The following is a 19,242-nucleotide window of genomic DNA, read 5'->3' on the forward strand; positions in this document are numbered from 1 at the left end:
GACTGGAGTGGTCATTGTTTTATAAATCTGGAGAACTGGAGATTTGGAGTGACTAGGGAATATGTAAGAATTCGGTAAGCAACTGTTTGTTTCGTTTTATTATTGTCGTTTTCAATACACCATTTCTTCTAATAAGTAAGGCCTGCACTTTATCCAGTCTAGGCAAAAAACGTTTTAGACATCATTTATAAAACATACCTTTGCTTGGTGCAAGGTTATGCCTGTCTAGTTAACTCTAGCTAGTTGTGTAATTTGTTTGTTATCCTAGGGTAGTCTTTTCAGGTCTGCCAAGGATTCATTTATGGTATGTGCCTTTGTCTAGCTCACTTTAGCTAGTTGTGTAATTTGTTTTGTTATCCTAGGGTAGTCTTTTCAGGTCTGCCAAGGATTAACTTTTTGGTTTGTGCCTTTGAGCCTGCCATGCTGTAAAGTTTCTTTGAACTTTGTAACTAGTTGTTTGTTATCCTAGGGTAGTCTTTTCAGGTCTGCCAAGGATTCATTTTTTGGTTTGTGCCTTTGAGCCTGCCATGCTGTAAAGTTTCTTTGAACTTTGTAACTAGTTGTTTGTTATCCTAGGGTAGTCTTTTCAGGTCTGCCAAGGATTCATTTTTTGGTTTGTGCCTTTGAGCCCGCCACGTTGTAAACTTGGTTTAAATTTTGTAAATAGATCTTCACTTTGGGCAGTCTTGTCAGGTCTGCCAAAGATTGAAGCTTCTAAGCCTGTACTCTGTCAGGCCATTGTTCTAGTCAGGTAGAACTGGTTACCGTTAAACCCTGTAATTTTAGTAGGTTGCTTACTGACATTCTCCGTAACATCGTGAAGGTCAATTGTCACCTCACCAAAGGTAATAAGTACCATACAGATTTTGTTTTTTGTAGCTTGTATATTGCTGTGTGTTAATTATGGCTCGTAAAAAGCCCAAGCAAACTCCAAGACGGAGTAAGCCAAATGGTTATGCTAGTGGCTCAACAGAGCAGCATGAGGCCGCCTCTAATATTAGTGGTCAACATGACAGTAGCGAAGAGCTGCCAGGTCTTGTTGTGTTAGAACAAGAGCTGGTTGAAATCGAGCTTGGCATAACTTCCATCGACATGGAGCTATGCTCAAGTGATGATTTCCTGAGCTCTTCTGAAGTTTTGGAGGTAAAGAAAAGATGCCTTGAACTTCAAAGGAAGCTCTCCCTTAAACGTTTAGATTTACTCAAATGCAAACCACAGCAATCAGGCTCAATAGAATCTAGGATGAACCGTATGGGGGAAAGCATTTATGGTTTGCTTGAAGCATGCTCTACCCTCATTCGAAGCTGTCGAGAGCAATCCAAGCGAGTGTCACATCAAACATCATCGGTAGTTATGGATGCAGGCAGTGACACAGGCAAAGCTGCTGAGTCTAGCAGTCACGTGACACCCCGTGAGAGTGGTGTAAAGATACCACCTGTAAAAGCAGAACAGGGTATCCTTCAGGGCAGCAGTAGTGCTAGTAATATTCTTAATCCTTACACATCTCCCTTTCGCACTGAAGCTAATAATAGTAGTGAATTTCCCATCGTCGTGCCTCAACCCCAGCTCAGTGCAGGGTTTCAAAATGTTCATGGTCCTCGGTTGTCGCTGGAGAAGTTTGACGGCAATGTGTTAAAGTTCTTTAACTTTAAAAGGCGTTTTGAACGATACATTGAGTCAAACTATCTAAGCTTTGAAGATCGCATCGCCTTTTTGGAGGACAATTGTGTAGGCCAGGCCTTGGAAGTAATTTCTGGCCTGAGTTGCTTGCAAAATAGTGAAAGAGCATATGGAATGGCATGGGATAGATTGAGAAAAAGGTTTGGCAACCCTGGAAAACTCATGGCCAAAGTGAAGGAAGATTTGCTGCAAGGACCCCCTATTTCAGAGTGGGATGCGCCGGGCCTCACAAAGCTTTGCGACAAGATGTATAAGTGTGAAGTCAGTTTCGATGGCTGGGGTAAGTCCCATCTTTTAAACAGTGATGAGGTGCTTCAACGGCTGTTCCTGCGACTTCCTTATAAGTTAAAGGAGCAGTTTGTTAATGTTAATCACTTGGGATCGGACTGTGCCACGTTTGGCGATTTAAGAGTCTTGGTCGAGGATGCAGCCTCTCGAGCCGACAGCCAATATGGCCATCTTATGCAACCAGGCAAAGATGTTAAGAGAGCTCTACAACCAACGATGGCTCGATCTAATCCGCAAGGTGGCTACAAGCGTGCTTCGGTTTGCACAACCCAAGAGCAGATTTCCCAATCTGCTAACCATAAGCAAGAGTCCTGTTGTTTGTGTGCAGAGTCGCATGCCCTATGGAAGTGTGAGATGTTTAAACAAAAGCCTGTTGCAGAAAGAAGAACCCTGGTGCAAAAGCATAGACTGTGTTTTTGTTGCTTGAGAGCAGGCCACAGAGTGGTTGATTGCAGATTTAAGAAATCTTGTGCAACGTGTGGATCGAGGCATAATTCACTTCTGCATGTAAACCGTGTGGAAGAGGAAAGCCCCTCTGCTCTGAAGAAGGGCATCTCAGCAACAACGTCCGCAACTGTGCCAGCAACATCTGGGACAACAATTTTTAAGGTTTTGCCAGTTAAGGTATGGGCTGGGGACCCCTCCAACTATACCTATACTTATGCTTTTATCGATGAAGGTTCTAGCGTCAGTCTATGCTCCTCAAGCCTCGTATCTCGCTTAGGGGTTGCTGCGACAAAAAGCAATGTGGAGTTGCTGACCACCAATGCTGTCTCCTTTCATGACAAGAAAATTGATTTTTTGGCTGTGCAGGGAATGGAAGAGCAGGCTGTGTTTTCCGTTGCAGATGCTCTGGTGATGGACCAGATTGTGGATGTCAGCCACAGTATTCCCACCGAAGCACTTAGTAGTGCATATAGTCATTTGGAGGACTTAAAGTTCCCTGAACTAAAAGATAGGAAGGTTGAGTTGTTATTGGGCAGCGATCTTCACCAGGCTTATCTTTTGCAGGAAGTTCGTACTGGCGCACCAGGAGAACCATGTGGACTGCACACTCTTCTGGGTTGGACCATTTATGGGAAAGATGGTGGCGATAGGCAACTCAACTCACCAGTAATGGTAAACTTTCTTAGCGTAAAGGAGTCTTGCGATAGAATGTTAAATGTATTGTTGCAGGATTTTAATGACATCGATGAGCCACAGGCCCCCTGTCCTTCAATTGAGGATAAACGTGCTCTGCAGATCATGCAGGACACGGTGAAGAAGGTGGATGGACACTATTCTGTAGGGCTGTTGTGGAAGGATGAAGACCCGGACTTGTGCAATAATCGCTCTATGGCACTCAAGCGCCTAGAGGGAATGAAGCGCCGATTTATTACTGACCCGGTGTTATTCAATAAGTATCGTGATAAAATGCAGGAATATGTTAAATGTGGCTATGCTGTGCCACTTGAAACTGGTGTGGTAGACACACCAGGGAAGACGTGCTATGTGCCCCATCACTGCACGACCAATGCGGCCAAGTTTAGAGTCGTTTTCGACTGCAGCGCGAAGTTTAAAGGCGTGTCATTAAATGACAAGCTGCTTCATGGCCCAGATCTCACCAATAACCTTGTAGGAACATTGTTTCGCTTCAGGCAACATCCGATCGCTGTTGTGGGCGATATTAAGGCCATGTTTTCCCAAGTACGTGTAGACGAAGGAGACAGGGATGCCTTTCGATTCTTATGGTATCCGGACGATGATCTCAAGCGGGAACCTGTCGACTACCGTATGCAAACTCATGTGTTTGGAGCAAAGTCGTCGCCATGCTGTGCTGCCTTCGCACTTCGGATGACTGCCAAAGACAATGAAGCAGGTGCTGATCAAAACACTGTTAACACAGTTTTAAAAAATGTTTATGTTGACGATATTTGTCATTCATGTGAATCGCCGGATCAGGCTATCGAACTAATACAACAACTGCGTGAACTATTACAAAGTGGCGGCTTCCATTTAACTAAATTCCTGTCTAACAGTGCAGAGGTCTTGAGTTCTGTGTTGCAGGAAGACTTGGCGTCGAAGGTCGATTTGCCTCAGTGCCAGCTTCCAACGCAGAAAACCCTTGGTGTTGTGTGGAATGCTGCGAGCGATTGCATGGAGGTGAGGGTGAGTATCCAACAAAAGCCTAACACCCGGAGAGGCGTTCTCTCCATGATTTCGCAAACATACGACCCACTAGGTCTAATACAACCCTTCATTTTACCTGCTAGGCAACTCCTGCAGCAGGCATGTGACGCTCAACTTGATTGGGATGAACCCCTTAATGGCCTTGGGCCAGTAAACATTAATTGGGAAGCTTGGTTAAAGGCCCTTCCAGAGCTTGAATGTGTTTCCATCGCTAGAAGCCTGACTCTTTTTGGTAAATGTGCTATCCGCTTTGAATTGCATGGTTTTTGTGATGCCAGTACCAGTGGCTATGGGGTCGTGTTTTATGTTAAAGTGTTTTATGATGATTCTGTAGTAATTTGTAATTTTCTATTTGGCAAGGCTCGAGTGGCTCCATTAAAGCCTGTTAGCGTACCTCGCCTGGAGCTCACTGCTGCTGTGCTCGCTGCCAAAGTCTGCAATTTTATCCTGACGGAGTGTGATTTTAAATTCAATTGTGTTGTCTTATGGACAGACTCAACTGTTGTGCTGCGTTACATTAATAATACTTCGACTCGTTTCCACACCTTTGTGGCTAATAGGCTGAGCACTATTCACATGCTTACCAGTGTCAATCAATGGCATTATGTACCGACTACTTTAAACCCCGCTGACCTCGCGTCTCGGGGAGTTTGGCCTGATAAAGTTAATACCGCTAAGCTTTGGTTTAATGGTCCTAAGTTTTTGCATGATGTCACGAGCAATTGGCCAAACCAGCCCGACTTTGTTGGCGGAATTTCGTCAGACGATCCAGAGGTTAAAAGCATTGAACATTGCTCAGCTCAGCAACACGCGATTACGGACTCAGACTCTCTCTGTCGGTTGTTTACCCGCTACTCGCATTTCCACGATCTGCAAAGAACGGTTGCATGGTTGCTTCGCTTCAAATTGTACCTGAAAAGGAAATGCCGAGATGACTCCTTGACTGTTAAGACAGATTCGCTCAGTGTCGAGGAGATGGACGAAGCTGAACTTGCCATTGTCACAGCCGCCCAGCATCAAGCATACCCGACGGTGTTCGCAGTTCTCCATAACCACCCAGGATTTGACGCCCCGGTGGAACTCGTGTCCGACCTGCAGTTGAAGAAGCATGTGGCTTTGAAGGAGCTACAGTCCCTAAACCCCTATGTTGTTAACGAAACGTTAAGAGTTGGTGGGCGATTGCAACAATCTTCTCTGTCAAGCGGAAGAAGGCATCCGATCATTCTCCCATATCAGCACCCAATCACCGATCTAGTGATCATGAGGTATCACGAACGAGAAGGACACATGGGATGCTCACAAGTCCTTACCGCCATTGCTTCCCGTTATTGGATTGTCAAAGGGCGATCAGCTGTCAAAAGGGTCGTGCATTCCTGTATGAACTGTCGTTTTTGGAAAGCTACCGCCGGAAAACAGCAGATGGGCAACTTACCTGCTCCACGCGTAAACAAATCCATTCCTTTTCAAGCTGCTGGCACTGACCTTCTTGGTCCATTGATGGTAAAGAGCGGCCGCAGCAGTGTTAAGCGATATGTTTGTATTTTTAATTGTTTGGCGACCCGTGCTGTGCACTTTGAGGTCGTGCAATCCCTGGAGGCAAGTGCATTCATTCAAGCCTACCGAAGATTCTGCAGCCGTAGAAACGTTTGTCCTACTGATCTGTACAGTGACAACGGAGGAAACTTTGTTGCTGCAGACCGCGAACTTCGGCAAGGACTCAAGAACCTCCATCAAAAGAAAGTCACCGATGCCTTACTTCGGCATGAAACGAACTGGCACTTCAACCCTCCGCGTGCTTCACATCAAGGCGGCTTCTACGAAATATTTTTTCGTTTATTAAGAAAATTGATGCGGTCGCTGGTAGGAAACGCTACGTTGGATGAGTTCGACCTTCTAACGCTGGTAGCAGAGATTGAAAGAATTTTAAACGATCGTCCCATCACTTCGCTCCCATCGTCACCAGATGATCTGCAAGCCCTGACTCCAAGTATGATACTCACCGGATCAGCTTGTGACACCCTACCGCCAGATGTTTTTATGAAGGCTGACGGTTATCGACGCTCTTGGAGAAAGACCCAATACCTCACAAACAAGTTTTGGGAACAATGGCTGTTGCAATATCTCCCTCTGTTGCAGCCCCGACAAAAGTGGTTTGGCACATCTCCAAGCTTGAAACCAGGCGATTTGGTACTGGTAACGGACGAGGCAACTAAACGTGGGCACTGGCCCAAGGCTATTGTAAAGGAAGTTATGCCGGACACTAATAAACTTGTCAGACGCGTGCGAGTAAAGGTTGCTGACGGTACAGAGTTTGTTCGCGACATCAGAAAGATCTGCCTGCTAGAGGGCAGTATGGACTTTTAAAATGACAATTTTGTTTTCTAGGCTGGCTGGTTGGCACGATTGCACAACTGACATTGCTCATGCTGCTTAGGTTTCATATTTGAATTGTATTGCGTGTTTGTGTTTATTTTACTATTATTATTCTTGTGCTCCTCACTACCGCAGCTAGCGCGGCGTCGTCGATGCATTTGCATCCAGCAGTTCTGCCATAACTGTGTTATTGACTCCCATTAATAGTGTTGTTTCTATTTGCATCCTGCAGTTATTTACACTGTAGCAGTCTAGCTCTGTTTTTGGTCTGACTATTTCACACACCTGTCTCACTACTAATGCTTTTGCTATGTGCGATATTATTTTTCGTGTTTTGTCAATTCATTGCTTAATTATCACGACTCGACTTAACAGTCGCGTGTTTTTTCTGGTAGCCTACTTTTGCTCTGACGTTAATGTCACTTGCGCTGGTCATAGCATTGTGCAGTATTAGGTTGTATGTGTGCTTTTGTTTATGCCATATCCCCACTTCTGCCACTGGTACCATGTATGCTATCATTTGTTTTTCGTGTATCCGTTTATGCTGACTTCCAGTTGTCGGTAGACTTATGTTTTTGTGCTTAATTTTAGCAATCGCTAAGCATGTTGGTCAAAAGGGTTTTTTAACTCCTCTTGGGCGTGTCTTCGATGTCCTTCTGTAGGCTACTGTTATGCATGTTCTATTAAGTTTGTGTGTAATGCAAGCCAGCCTTTGTGTTGCAATTGTGATCCTTGCTAACCGCGAATATTTTTGATTCTGGTCGATATTTGCATAATTCATGTTCATTGTCGTTTATTTGGCCACCTTGTGGCAATTAGTTGGTTTGTATTTTGCTTCGTTGTAATCGTTTTACAGTGGTAAAACCCTCATTTGTTAAACTCTGGTTTTGGGGGTGGGTATGTTAGAAACGATTCCCCGCCCATTTAATATTATTGTTGTATCTCTGCTCCATTCTATTTTCATGCTTGAGTGACCCGGCCATGCATTAACAATTTTTGCTAGTTGATTTTTCTTTTTACGTTTTGGCATGGACTGGAGTGGTCATTGTTTTATAAATCTGGAGAACTGGAGATTTGGAGTGACTAGGGAATATGTAAGAATTCGGTAAGCAACTGTTTGTTTCGTTTTATTATTGTCGTTTTCAATACACCATTTCTTCTAATAAGTAAGGCCTGCACTTTATCCAGTCTAGGCAAAAAACGTTTTAGACAAGTATTTCAATAAATCAACATTTCATTTATCCAAATATCCTACCCTAAATAACATTTCAACAGCAAGCACTTTAAAAACCACCGCAAAACCTAATTCAATTATTGAACACAATATCAGTGTTGCCAGAAGTTTAAAACAATTAACTTTTTAAAGGAAATGCCATGAAAAGGAGTGCAATTTTCAAAACAAAGCTGAGTAAAATCAAAAAAATTGTTCAATATATAAATTATAAAAACCGCAGATAAAGCTGCTAAATGAAACGTTTAGTAAAGTTTCATCACATAGGAATTATATTAAAATTGAAAGAAAAAAAAGTATTTTAAAAACTAAGACTTTTCTGCGTATTTGAAAAGTAAAGATAGTTCTTGTAGATTTTTCCTGTTCAAAGAAGGGTATGTTAAAACAATTGTGCAAATTCAATAACAGAACAACGGGACAGTACCGATTAAAGCACACAGATATCTGTTGGGGTTTTCACACCTGGCAACTCTGCATCGTTTTAGTATGCTTGCGCAAATGGCGAATGAATATACAATTAAAAATTGATTTTCTAGCAAACTTTTTCATATAAGATAAATATTTAAGGTGAAAAACGTTTACTTCAACTTTTTATACATATCTTTTCAATATGGTACCGTATGTCAAAGTCATGAAAACATGTTCGCCTCCAGTTTAGACTCCAGCACGCACGATGACATGGCCTCTGTTGAGTACGTCATGTGCTAGACCCAGTAAGCGTAGCGTATAAATGGCACGGGAGGCACATTCCCTTCAATCATTTTAACGTTTCAGCATTTTTTATTATTTTTTTAACAAAAAAAATCTTTTGTAACATTGGTTTAAAATTTTTCTGAATTATGAAGTATTAGGGGTGTGAGAGGGGAATATGGGGGTCAACAATCACTTAAACTTACTTAAATCTGCATGTAAAAAAACAAAACTTAATGACTTCATTAAAAAAAAAGGGGCGACCAGGCCCGGATTTAGGGGGGGCAGGTGCCCCGGGCCCCCCGGCTTTTGAAGGGCCCCCATACGTGGAAAAAATGTGATTTTGTGTTATTTTTTCTTCCTTTCAGCCTTTGAAGTTTCTGCAAAATGCTGTGCAGTGCTGGATTGATGCTACTGTGGACGCAGAGGCGGTTTTTCGCGCCGTAGGTGCGAAAAAATTTTTGCAGGGGGGCCCCCGATCTAAAAGTGCCCCGGGTCCCCCATCAGCTAAATCCGGCCCTGGGGGCGATTACTTTAAACCCGTATCAACGTATAGTCAATCGGGGATCCGCGTAAAGCAGATACAAAAGCATCAATAAATTTGAGAAAAATCTGAATAGGCCTAAGTTACTATAATATTAACGACGATCTTTTAGAGTAGGCCTACATGTTAATTCAAACAGAAAAAGAAAATGATTGGTAGTGGCTGTTAAGCCAGGACCTTTGAAATTCTTCTGTTGTATATCGCGATTTCGGGTAGGCTATGGAACCCTCTTCAGTAGGCTACAACTTTATCAACAGCATAGTACGGTAGGTCTACAGTAAAATTTACAGCAGTTCACTTTAAAAATTGACTAAAAATGTTATGCGGTATGTAGGCTATCCTACCAGTACTTTAATAACGCTTAGTGGCAGTCAACTGCACCAATTTTAAATCATGCTGAAAATCAACAATTTTGCGCCTTCGACGCGAAACATATCTCCTACCACGCTTTACAAGAAACTGAAGCTTTCAGTAGTGCGAAGGGGGTCTAGAAGGGGGCAACCTCCCAGAAGTATAAGTGATGCAATAATCCAATAAGCCCCTTGTCGATGTCAAAACACCGTTCCCGCTTAAATTAACCCTCCACTCTCAGGAAGTGTCCGGAGCCCCTGTGGCAAGATTACGGTGCGATACCTACTGACGAGCCCAGCCTCATCTCATGTGCGAAACACGGTGTCTATCGCTGTTTATTCTTGCTGCAAGCAGCAGCTGCCGAGAAACATATAATCTGTAATGCATAAAGACTAAACTGTGTCGAATGTTGCAAGGCATCGTAGCCTATTGTGCTGATTTGTGAAACGATGTGTTTACAAATTATAGCCTATTTATTGTTTATGAGTTAGGCAGAGGTAGGTAGTTGCACGCTACTTTTTTGATAACGGTAGCAGCGCTACAGTTATGTTCGGCTACTTGGAGTAGCGGCAGTAGTAGGCTAACGGCGCTATATTTTTTATGATGTAGCGGAGAGGCGTTAGCCTACATTCTATCAGTCGCAATCCCGCTACTTTCCAATTTAAAGTGAAATAAAACTCGATTTTGGAGATTTTTTATCAAAATAATAGGCTACAAGAGTGACTCCAACACAAATCTAAACTCCGAGGATGAATTTTTTGGTGTGTTATTGGTGGCATCTCATGCAACGTCCGTACGGAAAAGTCACTTGTGGAGGTCTTTTTTGCGGACAGAAGCAAGTTCTTGAGCTTTCCCAATAGCGAGTTAAACCGTATGTTCATTAAGTATAACTCCCCTTTCCTTCCAGTGCTACGGTAGGGAGACTTTTCTCAGTTGGAAAAGGCGTGCTGAAGCCAAAGTGGGCAGGACTCGATGACTCGCATTTTGAAATGCTTGTGTTTTCGAAATATGAATAATTAGGCTACAGTAAATATATTTCACCTAGGGGAACGTTCAAATATTACGTAACGCCTTCGAGGGGGAGGGGGGGGGTTATGCAAAGCGTTACGTTAGCGTCACATCGGGGGGAGGGGGTTCAAGCAAAACGTTACGTAACGCTTTCGAGTACGGAATGGTAGTTTTTTGTGCTGAATTCGTAGTGAAAAAGCGTTACATGGGGGAGGGGGGGATTGAAAAAAGCGTTACGTTGGCGTTACATGGGGGAGGGGGGGGGGTCAAAAATTCGGAAAAAAAGCGTTACGTAATATTTGAACGTTCCCTAGAACGTGTTTTCTATAACGAAGTTGAAATGGCATTATGAAAGAACGCTTCTTCATCGGTGCGCCATGAAAGGATTACTAGGTGCGCCGTAGAAAAATTGAAAAGTTATATAAAAAAAACTGTAAGCTATTAGGTCCATTGTTTTTAGAATTAGAAAGTAGGCCTATGTGTTCTCTGAATCTAAAACAATGAAATGAAAAGTTCAGTTTGTTAATTAAAGGGTGTGATATTTTGTTGGGCGAAGCCAAACTTTTCCAAACAAAGTGTTTTACCTAAAACACACCCGCATGATCTTGAGCGTTGTCGAACTAGGGCTCTCACACCTCACGATGCAGCCGAACATCTGACAGACCATCGAACCAAAGTAGGGTAAAGCAGACCTGGTCCAGGGCATGTTGAATTTGATAAACATTGTCGTTTCTTCAATAAAATGATGATGAAATCCCTGCTTGGTCGCAGATGAAAGCCAAGGCCTCATGAGTGTCCCATACTTGATACGAAGCAGCTTTTAAAGCACCGGTTTTAGACGATGATGGTTGATATTGGCTAACACCATCTGGAAGTCGCTGGTAGGGCGAGGAAACAAACAAACAAACTGTTTTCTGCTTCATCCTGAAGTTTTCTCGTAAAAAAAGGTAGGCTACAAAGTTTATCTACGGAAGCAGCTAAAACATCACTGCCTGAACAATCAGATTTATAAACTGAAGAATTGTCATGAAGGAAATTGGTGAAATACCATTATCTTCCATTTGACAGCCGAATATCAAACCGCAAAATGGCACAAGTTACATGGATATTGCAAGTTGTCCGCCCCGTTAGCTCAGTGGTCACGCGCTCGACTCAAGATCACACAGCGCTGGTTCGGCTCTCGGGTGTGCATTTCAGGACTGCTCTCCATTCAGCAGCACGTAGTCATCTAGTGGATGGAATAATTCCCAGACAACCATAGAATAATTCAACAATTGGAAACTTTACTCTGTCAATCTCGGTAAGCGGCCCTGCATCAAAAGCCTCTACAAGTAGGCTAGCGAAACTACCAGGAATCCCCTATCAATAATTAAGGCTTTGTCAGTACGAGGATAAAGATTCAAGACCAAGCAACCAAGTTTTCGTAAATTAAATCTTCCTGTTTTTGTTGCAGTGTCGCCAGATTGACACTTGAGTTTGAAATGAAGGAAAGGTGCAGTGTATATACCTGGTTAATATATATTTCATGATCAGCAAAGCAACCTTTTCACGAACTTTTGTTGAAATAGACTGTACAGATTGAAAACCTCACAAGTTATAAATTTACAACAAACAATCAAACATATTGCACTTACCGAGTTGGCCTACTTTTTATGGTAAACATTAACTTGGTTAAAAGCAAAAGCAGCTGTTATGAAAAATAAATATGCGCACAAAAAATTTAGAAACATACGATACGAGATGATTTTTGATAAAAAAAAACTTGGCTGTGAAAATTAAAACTATTCAAGAAATCTGCAAACAGCTTCGCTGCGAATCGCAAAAAATAAATTGCCTATAACAATGAACATAATACCCTTTAAATCAGAGGTGACGAACCTGCGGCTCGTCAAAGAATTTTGTGCGGCCCGCAAAACAATTTGACAATCGCTCATGTATTAAAGACATCTCAAAGCTGTTTTATGCCTTCACTGGTACACCTTTCCTTTGCTATTTTCTTGCCCTAAACACTAACTTTCAGGGTTTAAAGTTAGAAAATAGGAAAGCTATAAGGTAAAGTTGTGAAAATACTATTCACCAACTTCACCTTGTATTATTGGTCGATTCAATTTATGACGTCACGATTAAAAAGTTGTGTGGCCTGATAACTCATGTGTAATTGACAAAGTGGCCCGCGACCGCAAAAAGATTCGTCACCCCTGCTTTAAATGATCATCAGTATGACAAAGACAAGGATCACAGAAAAAATCAATTTCACCGAAAAACTATCGACGCTTTGCTCATTGTACAGAATAGACTTACACTGCCAGATAAACAACTTTTTTAACATGTGCATTTTTTACGTCTGCAGATGTTGAATCGATGTTAAATAAACTGATTTGTTGGAGGTGCAGTCTCAAAAACTTCAGCCCTATCCAAGCTTGATGGCATTTTACTTCAAGACACCGCACTGACAAGCAGCAGAGTCCCTTATGCCCCAGCGTGTCAAAAAGCATTGAAGCGGCCAACTCCCGTTCTTATTCGGTTCAGTGTCACCCACTCCCTTCTCTGAAGTTCAGAACCAAGTGGGAGTGAAGAGGCAGGAGAGACATCGAATAGAGTGAGGCGAGACTTTATTTTTGGCACAGTGCTCAATTCCTCGGACCAGGCATCTGACGTGCTGAAATCAGCGAGCTGGAGTTTTCAGTGCGGTTGCGACGGAGCAAACAGCTAACCACATCATCTTTGGGTGTCCCATCTATTCCCCTCCCAATGGAATAACAGGCCTCCGCACAATTGACGATCTGACGAAAAGTTGGCTCCAAGTCCTTCCATTCGGCTGATCACAAACTTTCTGCTTCATACGAACGACGACGACGACTTCAAGACACTTCAATGAACAGATATGAAAGCATGTGTTAAGGCAGGGGTCGGCAAACTGCGGCCCGCGGGCCAAATGCTGCCCGCGGACAAACTTTTTGCGGCCCTCGAACGATCTTACTTTTAGTGCATAAACTAAAGTTTTATCATTATGTACGCATGAATTTATTTTATATCATAACAAAAAGCCCTTTAACATGTGTCCGTCCCGACTCCCGACATTACTCGGTAACTCCCATGTAGCCTACGCTACAAAACCTCTCAAAATTGAAAAATGAATTACGCAAAGAATAAACTTCGCACTCGCCTGTCAGATCGTCATTTGAATGACGTATTGCAAATATCATCAACAAAGTTGCCAGTTGATTTAAACACCTTGGCCATGACACAGAAACAACATCATCCTTCACATTGATGCGATTGTTGATAGGTTGAAATTTATGCGGCCCGCACGTTACCGGAAGTTTGTAGATTTGGCCCAGTAGTACAGAAAGTTTGCCGACCCCTGTGTTAAGGCGTCTTGTAGCACCACGTTAAAATAATCATTTCGCTTAAACAAAACACCTTGAAGCAGTAATTGAGACTATTCAGCAGGCAAGCGACCTAAAAAAACAGACCCAAAAATGTTTAAAATAGTTAAGTTTTGTAATAGGCATGTTTGACTTAAAATGTCTGATTAAGATATACTGTATGGTAGTTTAACACAAAAATCAAATATAAATTAAAACGATTAAGTGTCAACCAAATCGGTATCAATGTAATTAGGAAATATTAAGACGACACGATTAGAAGTTAGCTCGTACTGGCCCACAGTTTAACAAGTTCTACTCTGAATGGTAATCAAGTTTCCAGTTTAATGAAGCTTTGTTGTAAAAATTGCTAAAAAATTGAAAGCAGAAGGCTCTTCCGCAGATGTTTCCATTTAAAAAAATAAAATTTCAGATACTTAAAAATAAAAAGCCACCGCCGCCCTTATCCTTAAAAAGGGCCCCTTAAAACATGTTTGTGAAAGCTTTGCTCAAGCACATTAGCAGGCCAATCGAAACTCTGTTGCAAAGTTCTTCTTCGTCGTATGAGTTAAAGCAAAGTTGCAAAGTTAAAGCTCAGTTACACCTCTAGAGATTTCCTATTTACAGATGACCTTTCACCAATAAATAAATGATAGCGAAAGAAAAATCGCGGGCAGATTTCTAATCTACATTAGTTAAGTCCGTAACGTTTCAAGTATACGTACATCAATGATATTCATACGTCACAAGAGGGCTCAAGGCCAGGTCTAGCTGATTCAAGTACGGTAATGTAAATGTAATCAAACTTGCTAAATTACTGTACCGTATTATTTTATCGCCTTTGTCATGTAAAGCGCCAAAAGCATAGTTTGCACTGTGAGTGTGGCGCTATATGAATGTTGTTGTTAATATTATAACTACACGCATTTTCGAAAACCCCAGTTAGGGTTTAAACAAAACTAAAGATTTCTTTGACAATGGGGATTTCATATACAAATGCCAACTACTAAAGCGTTAATACACAACGCTAGAGATGATAATAATCTTTAAACGGTTCGGAGACAAATAACACACTTATTTCTTTTACAATTAGGAAAAAAGCAAGTAAAGATTGTAACGAATGAAGCATTTATACATTTCTGGGTTGACGCTTCTCTAGCATCAAACATCTTCCATTTGAAAAGTTATTAAAATTTCCACATAGATGCATAACAATCAATACGATGAAAAATGGCTAACGGTAGCCTATATCTACTCCAGTAGCGTTGACAGATCCACCGGCCCAGGGGGTACTTTTGGTCTCGGGATTTTTTCAAGGGACTCAAGAACTTGAAGAAACTATAGCATCTTTGAAACGAACCTTTGAAACGAAACATTTCAATCTGTTTTCGTAGCATCTCCAATCCGACATTGCATGCTTTGAACTCCAACAAAAACCACGCCGGCAATCAAGGATATAAGCTCACACAGACGCAAGGCAGCATCCCATCCAATAGCATTCATGAGCATCGTGAATGGTAGGCCAGATAACATCATCCCAATGTTACCAGCAAGTGAACAACATGCATGAGCTGTACCTGCGAAGTAACAATCATAGTAAAAAGGTTGCAAAACAAAACTCTGTTACTAAACGTTTCATATGGTCTTTTATGACTTTACCGATGATCCAAAAGAAAGCGTGCTTTGATAAAATAATTTAAAATAGAAGACTACCACACTAAATCGGTAAGTTCAGCATAAAAAATGTGTTTGAGATAATTAATACCAAACTGAACGTTTAGTTTGGATCTTTTTGGTGTATAAAATATATATTGACTTCATTCTATTTGATTGAGATTTCATTTTTGATTGTGAGATTCTATTTGAATAAAGACCTTCTGATGACCCCCCTTTTAGGGTGAAACAGGCTGTAGAATTTTTAGAAAGTAATTCTATATTTGATGACGATGTAATTTTCTCTGTTTGGCGTTTTTGCTTGGCATTGAGCACTTTTTGTAGTACAGTATTGATTGTTTTATATTGGCTTCAAATAACAATAGCTAATTTTCTTTAACTACAAGCTGACGGTAAAAGGAAAGTATATATATTTTGACTCATTTCCACAAACATTACCCAATATTTCGCTTTCAATTGAACAAAGTAGATTTGAAAATCAACTTTCACATAGTATCCACCTCAACCCATAATTTAATGTTGTCTTGTCAACTTGATTAGTGACATAATGATTTTTGTAAAAATGCTTGTTTGGTGCTTTGTTTTTAAATCACGAACTGACCTGTCAAATCATCCGCTGCATTTTCCATCGTAAGGACGCCCGACAAACTTAAGTTTCCGTAAGCAACAAATCCTATGAGGAACCCCAATGTAAGCGTGGACAGCTGTTGGGTGCTCACATCGTGCACAGTGGTACGAAGCAAGAACATAAAAACGAACAATAAGAAATACCACACGCTGTACATGTAGTGTCTGGGATTTCCTCTCTTTTTCAAGCCAAACACAGCAACCAAATAGTCACTTCCATAACCTTAATAATTAAGCGATATGATAATGCTGAACTGCAAATGATGGTTATAACTTATAAAAAATACTTTTGCAACACATTGAAATACGTTTGTAGCACACAGTTATTTTACAAATGTGGATGATTCTCCAGCATTACGGACATCGAACGGTTTCAGTGTGTTGATTTAACTATTGTCTTTGAATTGTGCAAAAATATGATCAACGTTTGTATTTGAAACGGTGCATAAAAAATCAAGGCATAAAAGTGATATACTCAAAAACAAATTTTACCCGAAGCTAGACTCCCACACACCCCACCAACCTCCAAATAAGCCAAAAATATTCCAGTCTGAAATGAAGTTGCTTCTTTTTCCTAAATAAGTGGATATGCTATTTCATATAACCAAAATCTAGTGTCGCTTTTGACTCTATTAGGTGTAAACAACATTGCAATATCAGAAAAAAATATGTACATATAAACAAATTACAAAAAATGTGCAATCTGTTTGAATCGTTTGATATTCTTCTTAGCACAAGTTTATAATACACATTATTTTCCTAACAGAAACAATAAATTGATGAACTTGCATTATCTATGAAATGAAAATACAAGATGTATCTCAGCAGCCGAGTGTGGCAAGATTTGACAGCAATAAACATAAGTATACACTTGCTACAGAGAACAAGGCAACTTGCTTCAGGTAATTTGGTGAGAGATTAAACCATATGAGATGTCTTCATAGAAAGGGTGTTTAAAACTACAGCTGGTATTAATGGCGAAGCCAAGGCTAGTCCTATTGTTGAAATGGACAAAACACTTACATGTGCAATGTACCTACAGATGTATTGTACACCTATTACACTGACGTCAGTTCCTGATTGGTGTTGAAAAAATTTATGGGGGAGAATTGTTTGATTGGAATTTGGCTTACATTAATTCTGAAAACAATTCAATAGTCTTCATATTCAAATGTAGCCAAGTTAGCCAACCATACATATTTATTATACCAGTTAGCCTGGAAAAACAAAGAAGAAAGTATACTTTACCTGCATCATATATAGAGCACTCCAGTTAGTCACAACAGCTTTTAAACCAAACGATACTAAATATCCAAAAGATATGACATAAGTATATGGGCTTAGTAATATTCTGTTCCATATGTTCTTTTTTGGTTCCGGCTTCCTTTTCGATGAAGTGCCCTTTTCAGCTGATTTAATGTTTTGCCCATTTTGCTTCAATTCTGTTTTACCATTATCAGACTTTTTGTCACTTAAAGATTTTAATGTTAAGCCAGCCTCCTCAGGGGTGTCTTTGTAAACCATCAAAGATACTACTGAATAGCCGCAAGAGACAGTTCCACAGAAAACCATCACAGATCTCCAATCACCATCATTTCTTGCAGTATAAATGGAATAAAGCAAAGGACCGAGGCTAGCTGCAACATTCATAGCCGTACTAAGTGTACTCCATAAAGTACCAAAGACGTCTGAAGAAAACCAGCTAAAAATAAAGGAATATGGTATGAAAACATACTTAGATATGATATAAAAAACATTCTTAATTGAAAATGTTTCAAGAAATTAAAAAAATACTTACGGTATATATCTAACCAGTCAAAGCTAGATATAGGTATAGCAGAATACTACTAGAAATAAGATTTAAAATTAAAATGTTGAAAGAGATTTGACATTTGAAAAATAAGATGTGACATTTTAAAGATATTCTACAGTACAATAGCCTAGTACATATATTTGAAAGGGCCAATATATTCATTATCATATAACTAATAAATCATACAATGATGGTACCATGAAATATACAGTGCTCATATATTATATGTATATACATTATACAATTGTATATGCATTATCTCTATTGCATTATTCATTTATCTTTAAAAAATAAATTGACTGGCCTCTCATGAGCATTATAATTTCAGTGAAAACACAAAGTTAAAAATATAAAAACAGTTTATAAGTTTGACACAGTATAATAACTACATAGTTTTTTTCTTATCCAGAGCACCAACTCAAAGCCAGAGCATGCATTCTGATGCAGCATGAAACATATATTTGTTATGGCTATGGGCCATAACAAATATAACAAATACTTTTTAACAAATATTAACAAATATATTTATTTTGTTGTACTATGGGCCATTTTGAGTTATGCAAAATACAAATAAATAAATATATATAATTAAACACAACCTAAACTCTAGTTACCTTCGCATTAACTTAGCACAGGCTGGCCATCCTGGGCCCTGACCTAGTCCATTGAAAAATGACAAAATTGGAAACCACACAGACGCAGAGACACCAAGAATAATGTTCGGAATGCCACTTAATACAAGGCCTGTGGCAAACATTATACGAGGACTCAGTTTGTCCACCATAATTCCACCAATAAATTTTCCAATAGCATATGCACCTGATATGCAAGTTACAACAGTTCCAATGGTATTGCTGTCAATTCCTTCTTTTTCAACAATAGTTGGAATCAAAAACAGAAAAGACTTTCTGTTCAAAATGTAGATCATATATCCCACATATAAACAGACAAACACATTGAACTGATGCCATGATTCTATACCTAAAACCTTCATGGTGGTTTTATTAAATCATCCTAACAAAAACCCAAAAGTAACAAATAAATAAAAAAGGACTGCAACACAGAATTTTTCCAGTTCATTCTTTCCCAGAAAAATACAATTAACAATTATATTTTATATCTTAGAACTTCACAACAATACAAAGTGGCTATTTTTACATATTGGTACTGGTAGCCATAGTTGCTGCCCAGGTCTTCAAAATTTTCAAAATCATAAGTTTTTGTCTTCAAAGTTTTCTCAAATAAGGGCCGAGTACCTTATCTGGCACCTTTATTGGAAATATAGCCACAGCCATAGGCGCCTAACCCGTGGGGGCCTGGCCCCCACGCATATTTCTGCGTGGGAGCAACTTTTTATGCTGCATTTATACATAAAACAATAGATGAACTAGCGATCGGCAACAGAAAAACATTTTTAAATGCAAAC

At 40.3% G+C, this 19,242-nt stretch overlaps 2 protein-coding genes across 2 annotated transcripts; one reads left to right on the forward strand and one right to left on the reverse strand.

Moving 5' to 3' along the window:
* The first annotated feature begins 903 nt into the window (after nucleotides 1–903).
* Nucleotides 904–6,501, forward strand: LOC145778239 (uncharacterized). The gene is made up of 2 exons (XM_082589732.1): nucleotides 904–4,369; nucleotides 4,631–6,501. The coding sequence occupies exons 1-2, from the start codon at nucleotides 904–906 to the stop codon at nucleotides 6,499–6,501; spliced, it is 5,337 nt and encodes a 1,778-aa protein (XP_082445858.1).
* A 5,334-nt stretch (nucleotides 6,502–11,835) lies between these two features.
* Nucleotides 11,836–18,810, reverse strand: LOC145771956 (glucose-6-phosphate exchanger SLC37A4-like). The gene is made up of 5 exons (XM_082583733.1): nucleotides 18,431–18,810; nucleotides 17,252–17,705; nucleotides 16,496–16,577; nucleotides 15,978–16,226; nucleotides 11,836–15,279 (listed from the first exon to the last, which is right to left on the reverse strand). The coding sequence occupies exons 1-5, from the start codon at nucleotides 18,808–18,810 to the stop codon at nucleotides 15,080–15,082; spliced, it is 1,365 nt and encodes a 454-aa protein (XP_082439859.1). The 3' UTR covers nucleotides 11,836–15,079.
* Between the last annotated feature and the right edge of the window lie 432 nt (nucleotides 18,811–19,242).

The sequence above is a fragment of the Aplidium turbinatum genome, chromosome 1 (assembly GCF_918807975.1).
Source record: "Aplidium turbinatum chromosome 1, kaAplTurb1.1, whole genome shotgun sequence".
NCBI lineage: Eukaryota > Metazoa > Chordata > Ascidiacea > Aplousobranchia > Polyclinidae > Aplidium > Aplidium turbinatum.